The sequence below is a fragment of the Parus major genome, chromosome 8 (assembly GCF_001522545.3).
Source record: "Parus major isolate Abel chromosome 8, Parus_major1.1, whole genome shotgun sequence".
Lineage (NCBI taxonomy): Eukaryota > Metazoa > Chordata > Aves > Passeriformes > Paridae > Parus > Parus major.
In genome coordinates this window covers 20,765,562-20,780,568 of record NC_031777.1, presented here as the reverse complement: position 1 = coordinate 20,780,568, position 15,007 = coordinate 20,765,562, and the positions used below count along the sequence as shown (strand labels likewise).

The 15,007-nt window shown below is 50.9% G+C and overlaps 1 protein-coding gene across 17 annotated transcripts in view; it reads right to left on the bottom strand.

The window, feature by feature from the left end:
- Positions 1-4,776: 4,776 nt before the first annotated feature.
- PTPRF (protein tyrosine phosphatase receptor type F) overlaps positions 4,777-15,007 on the bottom strand; it is a 376,909-nt gene continuing 366,678 nt past the window's right edge. For all 17 annotated transcript variants that reach the window (XM_019007641.2, XM_015636139.3, XM_015636143.3 and 14 more), the window contains 8 exons: positions 13,884-14,038; positions 12,340-12,625; positions 10,544-10,722; positions 7,989-8,115; positions 7,642-7,767; positions 6,864-7,018; positions 6,592-6,727; positions 4,777-6,459 (listed from right to left, as the gene is read on the bottom strand). In XM_019007641.2, coding sequence (XP_018863186.1) covers positions 6,391-6,459; positions 6,592-6,727; positions 6,864-7,018; positions 7,642-7,767; positions 7,989-8,115; positions 10,544-10,722; positions 12,340-12,625; positions 13,884-14,038 — 1,233 coding nt within the window. In that variant the 3' untranslated portion in view covers positions 4,777-6,390. The remainder of the gene's footprint in view (positions 6,460-6,591; positions 6,728-6,863; positions 7,019-7,641; positions 7,768-7,988; positions 8,116-10,543; positions 10,723-12,339; positions 12,626-13,883; positions 14,039-15,007) is intronic.

The window sequence follows — 15,007 nt, the reverse complement described above, 5'->3', positions numbered from 1 at the left end:
GCCTCTTCCCTCCGCCGTCGCAACCAATCGCTGCCCGCTGCCCGTTTCGCAGCCAATAAGAATTCGACGGCCGGCCGGGGCGGGCCAGCGAATCAAGAGGCCGGGCGCGGGGCGGTTGCTAGGCAGGAGGGCGGGCGGGAGCAGCCAGTCGCTAGGGGGCGTTCGAGCGGAGGCCCCGCCGGGGCACCCTCAGCCCGCACAGGGGCGGCGAGGGCACCGTCCCCATGCCGCCCACATCCCACCCGGCTCCTTCCCGCATCCCTCCTGTATCCCGCCCGCTCCCCGCCTCCGGAGCCGCAGAGTGTCGCCGGGTGAAACTGATCCCGGTCCAGCGGGCGCTTAGCGCGGGGTGGAAGCTAACCCCGGGTACATGGGTGCTGCAGCGAGCGGGGTGAGTTTCGGGCGCGGAGCGGTGACACACAACAGGCATCTGCCAACCGAGCACACGAACCCCGCTAATTATACTCCTACAGTTTCCGTGTGTAAACAAAGCCAGAGTAGAATTTGATACTTTGCAAACGTTTGGCAGCGAACGCAGACTGAGGCTGGACCAGCACCAGGCCCGACCCACGCCAGGGCGCTTGGCCAGCACAGTCCGGTCATCGAGAAACGTGGAAAAGTGCCGCCGTAACCAGCGGATGCTGCCAATAATCCGCCACCGTTTGTGTCAAGGACTGGAACCTGACAGTACAGCTTTAGCAGCAAATGCCTTTGAGTGTGTACAAGGCCGAGTGCTTAACAAACCCTGTCTAGGGACACTGACCTCTCCTTGGCTGGGACTGGCTGTGATTTTCAGACTCTGCTGTGCTAAATGCATTTTAAATCTCTAAGTGCCAACGACCAACCTTGAAAGTAAGCACAGCCCACTTGAAAAAGGTCATAGCTGTCCTTGGAGACCACACTTGGTCCCTCATGCCTAAAAACCTTGATTTCACTCTGTTTCTCTTAATATGTGTTTCCTTTGCTGTCATGATACAGCAGGCAGCAGCCCTGAAAGGCCTAACAAAACACCACTCCAACACAGGTTTTCCCTAGTCTGCTGCCTCTCTGACCTGCTCAGATTTTGAATTGCCAGGTATATACATACCAACCCCTCAAAGCAGATTACAGCAGCACCAGGCACGACACACAGCCTCCTATAAAAAATCAAGACAACTGTCAGGTAACAATTTTGAGACAAATTGCATTTCTGGCTTTTCTGGTGGCTTGGCAGCTGCACTTGTCATCCTTTAGTCAAGAAACACAAACTTTCTATTATCATAGAATCACAGAATGGTTTGAGATGAAAGAGACCTTGAAGATTATTTTGTTCCACCCTCCTGCATTGGACAGGGACAACTTCCACAAGACATGGTTGCCCAAAGTCCTATCCAACCTGACCTGGAACATTTCCAGGGATGAGGCATCCACAAGTTCTCTGGGCAATCTGTTTCAGTGCCTCACCACCCTTGCAGGGAAGAGTTTCTTCCTTACATCTAATCCTGCCCTCTTTTGAGTTCAAAGCCACTCCCCCTTGTCCTATCACTATAGGCCCTCATGAAGTCCTGCTCCAATTCTCTCTTTAGGCACAGGAAATTGTGTAAGGTCTCTCTGGAGCCTTTACTTCTCCAGGCTGAACAACCCCAACTCTCTCAGCCTGTCTTCACAGGAGAGGTACTCCAGCCCTCTGAGCATCTTTGGGACCTCCTCTGGACCTATTACCTGCAGGTCCATGTTACTCCTGTGTTTGGAACCCCAGAGCTGGACACAGTGCTCCAGGTGGGGTCTCACAAGAGCAAAGTCTCTACAAGAGGAGGGGGGCAGAATCAGCTCCCTCGACCGGCTGCCCACAGGAGACACGACTCAGCCTTTTCAGTGGCAAAATGTTCCTGTGAGCAGAAATGTGTAGGCATGGAAGCTCACTAACCTGTAATTGTTACTGGGGACTGAGATTGCTTATTATAACCAGAAAAAGGGCAACAATGAGCTTTTAATTGGAAGGATCAGGATTATTGATGTCCTCAGAAATGAACCAGGTCAAACAGGAAAAAAAAGGTAAAAAGAGAAAAAAAAAAAAGAAAAAAAGAAGTCACTCTTAACTAGGAAACATTAGAAATGAAAATGGCGATGTTGCTGAGGACAAGAAATTTGAGGACTGTGGGGGAAGGAGTTGCCAAGCTACTGTGCAGAGTCTGCTCAGATTTTTTCCAGTGTTACAGCTATTTCTTTCTCCTTATTTAACAACTATTTTGCCTTTGAAAAACAAAATTTAAAGCAATGGAATCCCAAAGGGATAGTGCTTGGTCAGGATGGTATTTGGAGTAGCTGATCTTTAAAGGTCTCTTCTAAACCAAACCACTGTATGATTCTGTGAGTTAACATCACTAGGAGACAAGCCAAGCTTGGGCAGTGCCTGAGCAGCTCTTGCTATAAGCATCAGTGGTATGAATAAAAATATGAAAATCGAAAGAGCAGAAGGGCACCTCAGTGCCCAGAAATTCACCTTTGACTAGCTGCCATTTAGCTGTTGTCCCACCTGCCAAACTGTGGCCTTTTCAGAGCTGCTTATCTGAGGCTGCATTGGGGCTACCTGGTATAACTAAGGAATGGAAAATTTTCACCAGGGGAAAAAAAAAAAAAAAAAAGACAGCAGTAATAGCCCAGTTCCATTGCTCAGTGCAAATATGGCTGGTCTGTTTGAGACTCCAAACAGAAGAAGCTAAAGTGTCTTACAGCACTGTCTCCAGACCATTCCCTTCAGATCTGGAGCACAGTGTGGTACTGATACCAGAGGGAGGGAAAAGTCTCAAGTTGATACCAAGGAAAAATGAAGGAAAAAAAAAAAAAAAAAACCCAGCTGTGGTAAATCCTTTACAGCCAGGAAAAGCTGAGCAGTGCAGCAGCCCAGGAATGTCAGAACCAAGCCCTGGGAGGAAGCAGGATGGCTCTGCCTGGAGTGTGGCACAAGCTGTAGTGCTGGCTCAGGGGGCACAGCAGGCTGGCATTGCTGTTCATCTACTATGCAACATGTTTTTTTGTTCCACTTTTATCTTGTGAGATATACAGAAATAATGGGAAATAAATGTTGAAAGAGTAAGTGTTTTTAAAATGATACAAGTCCATTTGCTTTGGAGCAGTGTTGGCTTTGTGTGAACAGGCCAGAGGAGTGGAGAAAAGGGACTGGAGAAAAGCTGTCCCAGCAGCAGCTGTTTTTACTGCTCTCTGACCTCTGGGGGGCCTGTCCCCTTGACAAGGTGGCATGTGCTCACACTTTGTGCACTGAGCCTTTCCTGGCCTGTGAGATCAGGACGAGGCTTTGGCCATGTGGCTACCAGCAATAGCCTTGTCACAGAGGCCTGGGCTCACTCGTATTATTCTTTGTGCACTCCATGCTGAGGTTATTCACCCTTTCTCTGCTTCTGCTCAGTCCACAGACAAGCCCACAGGTGGGGAAGGAAGTGCAAAGTGTTCCTGGACAAGGAGAAAGAAGGCCCATGCATGTGTGCATACCTCTAAGTGTTCTGGCAACTCTTGGTGAGGATCTCTGCATTCAAGGCTGTACATGGACCAAAGCTTTGTGTGGCAGTGCCTGTGAGTGGCAGAAGCATTATCACCACCTGTAGTTTGGCAGCACAGCCCAAGCACTGTTGCTGCAGCACAGGCAGGTGCTCACTGACCATCTCCCAGCTGCGGATGTGAGCAGGGTGCCCATCCTCCCCAGACACACCCGTGTGTGAGCAGGTGTTCACTTGGCTTGCTGCTCTGCCATCCTGGGCCCTGACAGCAATGACAAGCATCCCAATGCTAGCAATGCTGGCACGTGCCCACAAACACACATGCACACGTGTGCTGTCTCACAGGGGCAGGAGCTTGCTTTGCCTGTGGATCTGCATCCTCAGTGAGGCTGCCCAACAGCCCCTCAGGCCACTCTGTAGTGAAGCAGTGTAGTAAGAATGAGAAAGGCAAGGGGAAAACATTTCTGCATCTGGCACCTACCCAGGAACTGGTCTGGCCTAGCAAGGAACACTATGTGTGATTGAGCCCCAGCAGTCACTGAGGAATCATTATGGTGCCCATAGCCATGCTAGGGAGAAGCTCTTCAGTCTGCCATGCACTCCCACCCATCGTGGACATGCTGGCCAGGGCAGATTTGGCTCCCTTGGGAAGGATGGAGATGCCATAGGGTCCTGATCCATGTGGTTCTGCCCCTTGCACTGGCTTTTCCTTCACACACTTGTGCTGTGTGTAGGTGCTGATCTCTCCAGGAGCTGACACTTCGTGTTTTGCCATTCACACATAGGCAGGGCTGGACTGGGCTGTCCACACAGGGCAGGGAGGGCTGCCAGCCTGAGCAGGGGTTTCACACCTGAACAAACTTGGGTGCTGCTCTGCAGTCAGGGGCCAGGTGACAGCTTTACTACTGAGCACTAACATGAATAACTGAGCACATGAATACATGACTGTGCTCAGTGCTAGAGAGCAGCGTTACTGCAGCGTCCCAGGAGGCTGGCAACCATCACCATTGACCCCTCTCTTTCCTGCAAGTCCAGCCAGTCAGTGCACTCCTGTGCAGCTGCAGAGAGGCAGGAGGTGAGCACAACCATGCACAAGAGGAATTGTCGTAGAAGGCTTCCAAGCTCCCTCCAGGCATAGGGTCCCTGCAGAAAGTGTGGCACACTCATGGCTGGGAGATACCTGTGGGAAAGAAATTAACTGCCACAGGCTGAGGAGTGTGCCAATTGCCAAAGGAGTCTATGGCCTCGGCTTATTGCAGAAGAAAGAGACAGGAAAGCCAGCTTGTATGAAACCCAATTATTCAAATTTATTAACATCAAGAATTATGCAATGATGCTGTAGATTTTTTTTATTAACAAATAGAAAACAGACTGTATACAACAGTGACCCCTACAGCACTATGCATCCACAAGGTAAAAATGAATGTGTCCTCCAACATTACCAACCCTGGATTGCTGATTTCAACGTAGCTTGGATTCTTAACATTCGGAATACATGTGATAATACAATTAGATACCCTTCCACCACCTTTATTCATAACTCAATGCACTCAAAAGAGGGCTGCTCACTCCCCATCTTTAGTGCAAGCGTGATATAATAAGGAGTATTAATATATAGTACCATTAAATTAAGTCCAGTAGTCTTGCCACATTGGTTCATTAGAACATCCTGAAGTAGCGGAAAGTACAATATTCTAGTGACTCTTAACATTTGCAGGATAGCAGAAATTATAGATACACCCAACCTCTGAAGCCATGTGTACTCCCCTCCCCTTCCCTGCAGTACCCTGCTTCCAAAGAGAGCTGGTGCAGCTCTGCTGTGGATTGCCTAGGCTTGTGCTCCTTGTCTTTGTCAATGCTCTGACGCACTCCACTGGTGAGAGGTGACAGGATGGCGCTTGCACGCACAGAACCGTGGGATTAACACAAAGGGCCGTGTCTTGCTCTCTTGCTCTTTCCATTCCCTCCCTGGGGAACTGTGGGACCCCCTCAATACTCCTGCCCCTTTCCAGCAAGACACACAAAAAGAGGTTCCAATTCCTGGAGCCCGGGATTTCGGGTCTCTCACAAACAAGGCGACGACAACTCACGTCATATCAGGATCTGCCAATACACACGGTCACTGGATTGGTTGAACACGTATTGTTATAGGACTGAATGGTTTCCAGCTGACAAAGGGACGCTTCTCCAGCGACCCCACATGCCCTCCCAAACCCAAACCTACCAAGGAAATAATGGTGGGGGGGAAGAAGACTAAAAAAATAATTGGTAGCTTAGGTCCAGTTCCATGAAATTTCATATTCTACAGAGGATTAAAAAGCCTATGGGGAATGGAGATGGGCAGGAACCACAAGCCAGCTGCTGCGAATTACCATGGAAGCTGCACTAAAATGGGCAGAACCAGCAGTGACTGGGCTGAAATAAACACAGGGCAGTAAAAAAATGTAAAAGCAAAAGGAAATTAAGAAAACAAAACCCAACTCCCAAAGGTTTGGCGGGTCCAGTTCTGCTTGGGCAAAACATTAAGACTTGCAAAAAATAAAAAATAAAGAGAGAGAAGATTATAAAAACCACTAGTAACTATTTTACATGTTTAAAAAAAAGATCCCATTCCACCCACCTAAAGCCTTGCTGTGAAATGCAGTCGGCATGAGAGAGGGTGAGAGATGCACATGAGCAGAAATTCAGCCAGAGACTGGAAATGCTTTTGGAGTCGAATTCCCTCATTTGGCGCTGGGGCTAAGTTCCTAAATGCCGTGGTCAAAACTGGTTGGCATGGAGGTCTGCTGCCTGGGCAGTACCTCCACCTGTACAGGACTGAGGAATGGGTGGCTCTGGCTCAGAGAGAGCTGTCTCCACTCCTTGACATCCCCACCGCGACTGGAGGAAAGCACTGTTACGTTGCATAGTGGTCAAAGCTGCCAAGGTACTCCAATGCGGCTCTGTAGCACAGCTGGTACTGGTCCTGCAAGGCAACAACGAGGGAAACATGAGCAGTGGGGACACAAGGACAGTGGGCTGTAGGGTCCAACATCCAAAGACATCAGGCCCCTCTTTTCTCCAGATCTCCACTGCCACACACAGAAGGCAAGCTCACCTCTGTCTGCACCATGGCTGGCCGCTGCGTCCGCAAGGTCTTCACCATCTGGAACATATCCACCACACCTTCGTAGCGCATCCTCTCCAGCACAATGCTAAGTGTGATGAACACACCAGTGCGCCCAACCCCAGCACTGCACAGGGAGCAAGAGGGACCATTATGAGTCCTGCCAGCCCCAGAAAGGCTCTGCAGAGCTCCTAGGAGTGGTACAAGCCACTCCTGGAGCACAGGGACCTGCTCACTGCAGAGAGGCTGCAGTCCTCACTTACCTGCAGTGCACTGTGATGGGCCCATCCTGCCCGAACTGCTCCTTGGTCTTGTGCACCTGCCCAATGAAGTCAATGAAACCCTCTCCTGTCTTTGGCACTCCCTGCTCAGGCCAGTCTGTGAACTGGAACTGGCGGATTGTCCGTGACTGGCCGTCCTGCAGGGAGAGGAGTGTTACTTGTGAGCCATTGGTGAGGGCTTGATCTCACTCCCCTCAGCACTGGTGCTCCAAACTGCTCTCAGACCCCCTGAACCAGGCCAGGTGAGAAGGTGCACAGGCCACAGATGAGCCCAGGCAGATCTTTTGCTGCATGTTTGGGACCTGTGTTTGTTCTCCCATGTTCACCCCAGGGTAGCTGAGCTGAGCAGGGCTTTGGGCCTCTACAGGGTCCATTGGGTCAATGTTTGGGGCCCAGCTAGCTACCTGTCCACTCTAGGACCATGTTTACTGTAACACAAGGGTCCTGTCCCCGTCTGGTGCTGCACACACAAGCTCCAGGTGCAGGGGGACCTGTGCTCACACGAGTGAACAGTGCAGGCAAGACAGGGTCTGGTGCTGATAGGGATCCCTGAGCTGCTCATGGGGCTGACACAGCTGGCAGGGCACGAACATGTGGAGAGAGGAGCAGTAGGTGGTGGGCAGCAGCCCTTTTTGCCTGCAGTGCAAGGCAGCATTTGCTTTCCTGTTGCTCCAGGAACTGTTGCATGCTCCCTTAACTGGCCTGGGTAGGGCAGAGGCATGAGAGGCAGAGGAGCTGGGGAGCCAGCAGGTGCACTCACCCTGGCATCCGTCACCTTGAACTCCCGGAGGATGTACTGTGGCATGTTGTACTCTGCCATGGGGTCCACCACGAAGTACTGGTACCGGGCAGAGCGCTCTGCAGGCCAGTACTGATGGCACTTCTCCTGTGGATGAGGAGCAGGGTAAGACATTAGCACTGACAAGCTGCTGCTCCTCCCTCCCACTCCCTGGGAGCCTGTGTGGTTGTGGGGCCACAGGGTCAGCCACCAGAAGTGGGAAGCTTGCCCAGAGCGAGTGGTGCCAAAACCAGACTGGGGTGAGCCAAGAGCTCGTGCCCACAGACAGCAGCCTCATAGCCCCCTTCTCCCCACAGCAGGACTCATACCCGGCCCATCTCACGCAGCTTTGTCAACATCACCACAATGGTGGAGTCGTGCTCCCAGAGCATCCGCCAGAAATCCTCTGTGGTCTCGGCCAGTGGTCCCTGCGTGGCGATGTAGGCCTTCTGCCGCCTGTGACAAACATAATGGTGCTCAGAGCAGCTCCTCAGAGATGGGCAGCAGCTGCTCCTTGGGGCTGGTGGGCTGGGTGAGCTGGAGGCAGAGCCCCATGGTACCAGGGAGCAAGGATGACAATCCAGCTATAGGAGGCAGGTCTCTAGGATGAGCCATGGGCTCTGGGAAAAGATGAGCCTGTTCAGCACTTCTAAGTGCTCCCCACAGACACGGGGAGCACAACACAGAGGATCCAGAAAAGCTCTTAGTCCTTGCTGGGGTAATGGCATCCCCAGCCCAGCCTCTTGCTGCTGGATGTCTCCAGTGCTGCTGTTGCACTGAGAGCCCTCTTGGCACCCAGGCCTCCACTAGCAGGCTGCCAGCACCCACTCAGGTTGGAAACAGAGACTGTGTTTGGGGATGATCCCAGCAGCACCCCTGTGTTCCTGCACTTTTACCCTCTGCATTACCCACCGTCCCTCCCACTGCATGGGAAAACACAGAGCAGCTGAACCACATCACCTGGATTATACACTCCGGACAGTAACAAGGGCAGTGTGGAAACCATTAATACAGTTCTGTCTGCTTTTCTAAAGCTTCAGAATTTGTTCTTGGTTCCACTTGGTTCCAACCAGACCACCTCCCCTAATTTTCCCTGTAGCCTGCCCCAGACTGGCCCCTGAAGAAAGGCCCCTTGGTGTTTTGGACTCAGTTCTGGTACCGTGGCTCTCTGAGCTCCCAGCCTGGCACAGCAGAGCCCGGGCTGGCTCCACCACTGTGGGGCGCTGGAGCCCGCGGGACCAGGGCCGGCTTTGTCCTGCCTTCCTCCCTCCGTTCTGCCTTCATCCCTCTACTGGTGCTATTTTTAATGGTGCTGAAATTAATGAACGTGCTGCAGGGCAGCTGTAAAATGCGGGATGCAGACAGGGGCTGCTTCAAGGTGGATTTATAACACATCGTAAAAAACATGGAATGGGGATGCAGAATGAAGTGAAAAAGCTAATAAAGATGCAGCATCAGAGATATCTGCAGGACCTTGGGCCAACTGATTACTTCAGATAACAAGAAGAATGCTGGTTCAAAGGAAAGGATGGGAAGAGATAACAGAACTTAGGGATGGGATAAGTAGCACATGAAATGGTACCACCTGTTGTGCCAGCAGCCTTCACCCTTTCCCTCTGTAACATCACCAAGAGGCAAAGCCAGTGTTGCTCTCCACCAGCTCTGGAATCAGGACAGTGGCTGCAGTCCATCTGTCAGACTCAGACTGCAGCCAGGGAGCCACCTTAATGACTGGTGGTGGATGGCTCTGTGCCACACAGGCAGGAGGGAGTGGAGGCTCCCTCTGCTCTGTGACAGCTCTTCTCCAGCCCCTTCATTCTTCCCTGATACTCTGTTCCACCCTGAGGGAGCTTAGCTTGCTTTGGTTTTCCTGTGTTGGGATGCTCCCCTTTTGCTCCTTATCCACACTCTTATCCCCACAGAGCTCTTCTCCCCGGGAACTCTTGCTGGACTCAGCTGCTGGAGCAGTGATGAGGCACAGAGCTGCTGGCCTGGCTGCACCCACATCTGTTCCCTTTGGCAGTGCCTTTTGCTTCTGGGAGGTTACCAGACCAAAAGAGGCAGGTGCACAAAGCCAAGCTGTAAGGGACGTGCCACATCTGTCATTGCATCCCCCACTTCAGCACTGAGGATGGTGCACGTGAGGGATGACCCTACTGTGATGGTGCACAGACAGATGACAGGAACAAGCCTTTTATGTGTATCATTGTGATTTGGCTTGGTTTATTGTCTAGGGGTTGGCTGGGAAGGGGATGTGGCCACTGGGCTGTTCCTCTCTCCTTGCATTTAGCATATGAGAATGAGGTATCAGCAGACAGATACAGAAAACTTAAGCATTACTGCTCTACTACATCTTAATTTGTGCTTTCTAAACTGTGTTCTGGAGAGATGAACCTGGTAATGGGCTTCCCAGTGTCCAGCACCAGCCCTGCCTGAGGATTCGGACTCCTCCCAGTATCAAGACATGGAATGTGGAACAAGCCTTGAGCTGCTGGGTCAGCCACTCAGTGGAAGCATACTTCTAACTCCAGTTGCTACAGTGGGGAGTTAGGTACTGTAGATATAAAACACAAGCCAAGGGATGCCTACCAGAATATCTCATAAAACCTTCCCAGGAGCCAACACAGCCTGCTGCTCCAGCCATGTGGGCATCTGTCTACAGCAACACAAGCCAGCCTGGCAGTGCTCACTCACAGGCAGTCTTCACATATTGCAACTACACACACTGCAGTGTCTGAGAAGATGGAAATAGATAAAATGCAACAAAGTGGTCCCCAGCCCACCTCAGGCAGTCAGGACCAGTCCTCAGGAAAGAGAAGGCAGCTCTGCCTAGGTTTCCAAGCAGACAGGACAAGCTGGCACATCCACCCAAGGTAATCCTTACCTGTAGCCATCTATGAAGCTGGCATTGATGTAGTCAGAGCCCTCGACACCCCGGATGGGCTGCAGGCACACTCTCGTCAGCTCATACGGCATGATGTTCACAAGGCGGTTCTTGAATTTGTTGCACGGGAGGTTGGCACTGATGAAACGTGAGGTATGTGCTTTAGAATTGGCCAGATTCTGAAAGAGGAGGAGACACATCAGATCCCTGCTGGGAATGCAGCAGTCTGGGGGCAGATTCAGGACCCTGGTAGCAGTCATGTAGTGGAGTGGAGACCCACAGCAGCTCTCTGATACACACAGAGCCACGAAACTTTGAACCTTGCTGAGCCAGGGATGTATGCTTGGTGGTGGCAGGGAAGCAAAGCTTTTCCTCTTCCAACAATGTCTTGCTATTTACTTCTCACCCCAGAAGAACCCAAGAAAATGTGAGAACTGTGACAGTTTTAGGTAAAGAAGATCTATTTTAGGTTACTGTGAGACATTTTATGGCTCTCTATGAGTCCCGTAAACTGGAGTCATGTTAAATGTGTTACTTAGATTCAAACAGAAGTCACTCTTCCCCCTGCCAGCTTAATTTTTTGTTTGTTTTGGTTTTTTTTTTTGGTTTTTATTTCTTTTCCTTCCGCAAAATACTGTCTCCAGCATCTCCAGAAACACCCTTCTCTCTCTGAGTGGCAGATGGACCTCAGCAGAGGCTCTCTGCAGAGGGCCAGGGTTGCTCTCTGGGGAGAAGTGCAGCCATGTGAAGCCCTCCCATATCCTGCTTCCCCAGGGTTTTCCATACAGTGGACACTGCCAGGGCACAGACAGGGGTAGTTTCGTTACTGTTCTGAAGAGATCCTTGGAGAAATGAAAGGAAAATAAAATTTTGTCTTACAATAGAACTGCTTGAGTTGAACACAATTCTGTGGCTCAGGGCAGGTGTCACCATGAGACATTCAGGCAGTGAGTTTTACTGTCCCAACCCCAGGATACGAGCAGCTCTGATAACCACAGGACAGAGTTTCTCAACTATTCCCAGTTTACATGGAAAGCCAGTATTTTGACTCTCCTGCTCCTTTGTCACTTGAAGGGAATCCCCAGGGTGAAACTGTACTGCTGCAGTTCATTTCACAACCCGCATGGTCTGCTGCCTCCCTGCGTGAGCTATATTCCCCTGCAAGAGATCCCTGGACTAAGGCACCTCATCTGAGAACAGGGGCACTTAACAGAGCTCACTTCCAGCTCCAAGGCTGTAATAAATATTTGCAGTTGCCATACACAGATACAGGCAGAAAAAGGTGGGCTTGGCTTCTTAAAAATGGTGTACCTTAAAACACTGCCTTCACCAATTCTAGACAGTGAGGCTTGGTGTTGAGGTGGTTTAAAGATTACAGAGCTCAGCATTGAAGAAATGAGACCAGAAATATCTCACATATTTAAATTGAAGCTGTTTCCAGACAAGTTGTTCACAGTAACATCAATTATCACTAACACGATCTGCATCTGATTTCAGATGCAGCTCCTGCCACACAGTGAACCTAGAGCAGAATGTGCTGCTGGGAACTGCACATCCATCTGCCTTTTATCTCCTCCCCAGAAGCTGCCAATCCAGGGGGGACCGTGGCTGACACAAGCTTTACAATTCAAATGTATTTTAAATCACTGCCTACCTGCTTTAGAAACACACAAAAGAATAACTGTCTGTAATGATCCATAGCCTGCCTCTCCCAACACCTGGATAAGCAGCCTGTGGAGTTCTGTGGGCAGAGACAGGGCACTAGAGAAGTGGGGTGCTGGGGCTCTGCCACCAACCTTGAATTCCAGCTCCATTAAAGTAACGCTCTCGCCTGGTGGCACCTGGGACAGCTTCTGGATGTGGGCCAAGAGGTTGCGTGCGGGCACCTCGGTATTGCCAGACGTGGCAGCCTCCAGCAAGGCCTCGTGGATGAAGATGTACTGGTCCTCTGTCTGCACCATGTAGTTGCGCTGGGAGCGCATGCATGTCACGTGGCCGTAGATGTCCACCGTCTTCTCGTGCTTCATCCGCTCCAGCATGGCATCAATGACAATGAAGCAGCCGGTTCGGCCCACACCAGCACTGCAGGAGCACAGCACACGGTCTGAGATGACAGTCTCCTACAGATGTCACATGAGCTCTAACAGTGCTTAAGAGATCACTTGGACTTAGGGCACACAAAAGGGGAGTAAAGGCTGCTCCCTATGAGTGGGGCTCCAAACAAGAAGTGACTGGAGGAGCGAGGGAGACAATCACTGGAGAATGTGAGAGGTTCCTCTCCTCCTTTCTGCTGTCCCCTTTCACTGCTGGAGTGGAAAGGACATGGTGTCAACCCTGCTGACCCCTGTGGTGGCTGGCAGCCCCTCCACAAGGGAAGGAGAAATGTGTTTAGCAGACGGGACAGTGACAGTGCACGTGTGTGTGAAGTCTGAAGACATGGAGAGCAGTCTGGGCCCTAACACCAGTGAAGTCCCTAATTTCCAGCCTGCTTGTCCCCTAACCTGGGTCACTGTTTCCTCACCCATAAAACTAGTATGGCCAGCCTGAGAAGGGAAGCAGAAAGCTGAGGTCATGTACGACTATGCTGAGCCCTTTGCTCAAGCACCAAAAGCCTCTCCACAACTCTTGGAAGGGCAGTAGCAAACCTTAAGCTACTCACTCTGAGAGCACCCTGAAAACAGACACGCTGTTGTGACATGTAAACACAGAGATAGGGAGCTAGGCATTCCCTCATTTATGGTACAAGTCATATCCTTAACAGGGCTTTAATACAGCTTGTTTGTGTGTTAATTATACTCCACTACCATCTGAAACAGAGCATGAAAGAAGAGCATTAAACAGTGCTGGTAAGGCATATGCTGGAACAGCAATGACAGAGTGGTTTGTTCAGTAACAGTCCCCTCTTGGCTGGTACAAATAAATCTTCGCTGGGTAAGATGCTGAGCCTTAGCAGACTAGTATTTTGCTTTAAGACTTGCCTTTCTACCCTGTGAAAGAGTGCTGCTGTAAATACTGCATATGAATGCTGGTAGAGGTCACTGCATCCATTTCTGTCAGTGATGTACCTCTGAAGGTACCCACTTATGCTGGGCACAGATAATTTAATTGTTAAATGGCACTTGCCATTTACAAAATGTGTTTCTGAGGCTCTCCATACAACAGTGCTGTTTAATCTGATCCAGCAGTAGCAATAGAAATGCCACCACTGGGCTTGTTCTGCTGCCAGCCCAAGCATGCAGTGCAGGTTATGCTACCGTGAAACCTTTCCCACAAGAAGGGGAGACTCCACTTTCAGACAGGTTAAAGCTCCTGCAGCCAGAAACCAAACACACAGTCCTACCTGCAATGCACAACCATGGGCCCAGCATCTGTTGGGTTACAGGCCTTGACGCGCCGCAGGAAAGTGAGGATCGGGGTGGGGTATTCTGGGACCCCGTGATCGGGCCAAGCCATGAACTGGAACTGTCGCAGCTCTGTCTTCTCATTGGAGCCATTCTGTTGAAGACAAAGAGGAGTTGTTTTGCATGAGAACAGTCTCATCCCAGTGCAGGAACCTGCTGATGGGCCAACAACAGCAACAGGCACGCAAAGCTCTGTGTGATGGTGCAGGTACTGGGCTTTCACCAGTGAAAATCTGCAGGAAAAATGCAGGTTTATTCCAAAGCTCCTATACATACAGCTGGTCTGTAGAAAATAAGTTTTACAGACAACAGAGCAACTCTGCAGGAGTGGAGCAGACTGCAGGGAAGGTAAAAGACTCTTTTCTGCAGAGCAGAGGTTCACTACCTGCATACTCACTGCACATTCAGGGAAAATGGGCACTGTGCATGGAAGGGCTACAGCAGCCAGTTCCCTCCTTGCTCCTCTGCATCATGGTGTCCCTGGGCTGGGTGGTCAGCCTGTGTCTGCAGACTGCCCTGTTCCTCTCTGGGCTTGGCTCAGTGATCTATGCAGCAAATGGTAGGACTGTCTGGGTGATTGCTGGAGCCTTCTTGGGGCATGAGTGTGTCCCCCCCAAGCACTGGGCTCCTGGCCCAGACTCAGTTATGCACAGAAGCAGCTCACTGCAAAGCCTGTCTGCATTGACATGCTGCTGCTCACACTGCCCCCATGGATTTCCAAACACTAATGAGGAATGCAGCAGGCAGGAGAGGAGGGTTTGTGCTCACATTAGAAATAGCCCCTACATTTGCATTATTAGTGACAGGAGTGATAAAAATTCACTGCTTCCCATGTTGTCCCTCTAATGGCCATGTTGTCCTCTAATGGGAGGACAGCTGCTACCTGTACACACACCAGAGACAAGAACAGCCCTGCTCTTGGGCCCGTCACAGAAAACACAAAGGAGAGCATCAAGTATCCTGACCAGAGTCCAGTGGTGGCCAGAGGCACAACGGGCACCTGATCTCCTACTGCAGCCCATCAGTGAGACATGGCTCATGGGTGTACTGGCCACATGCTTGG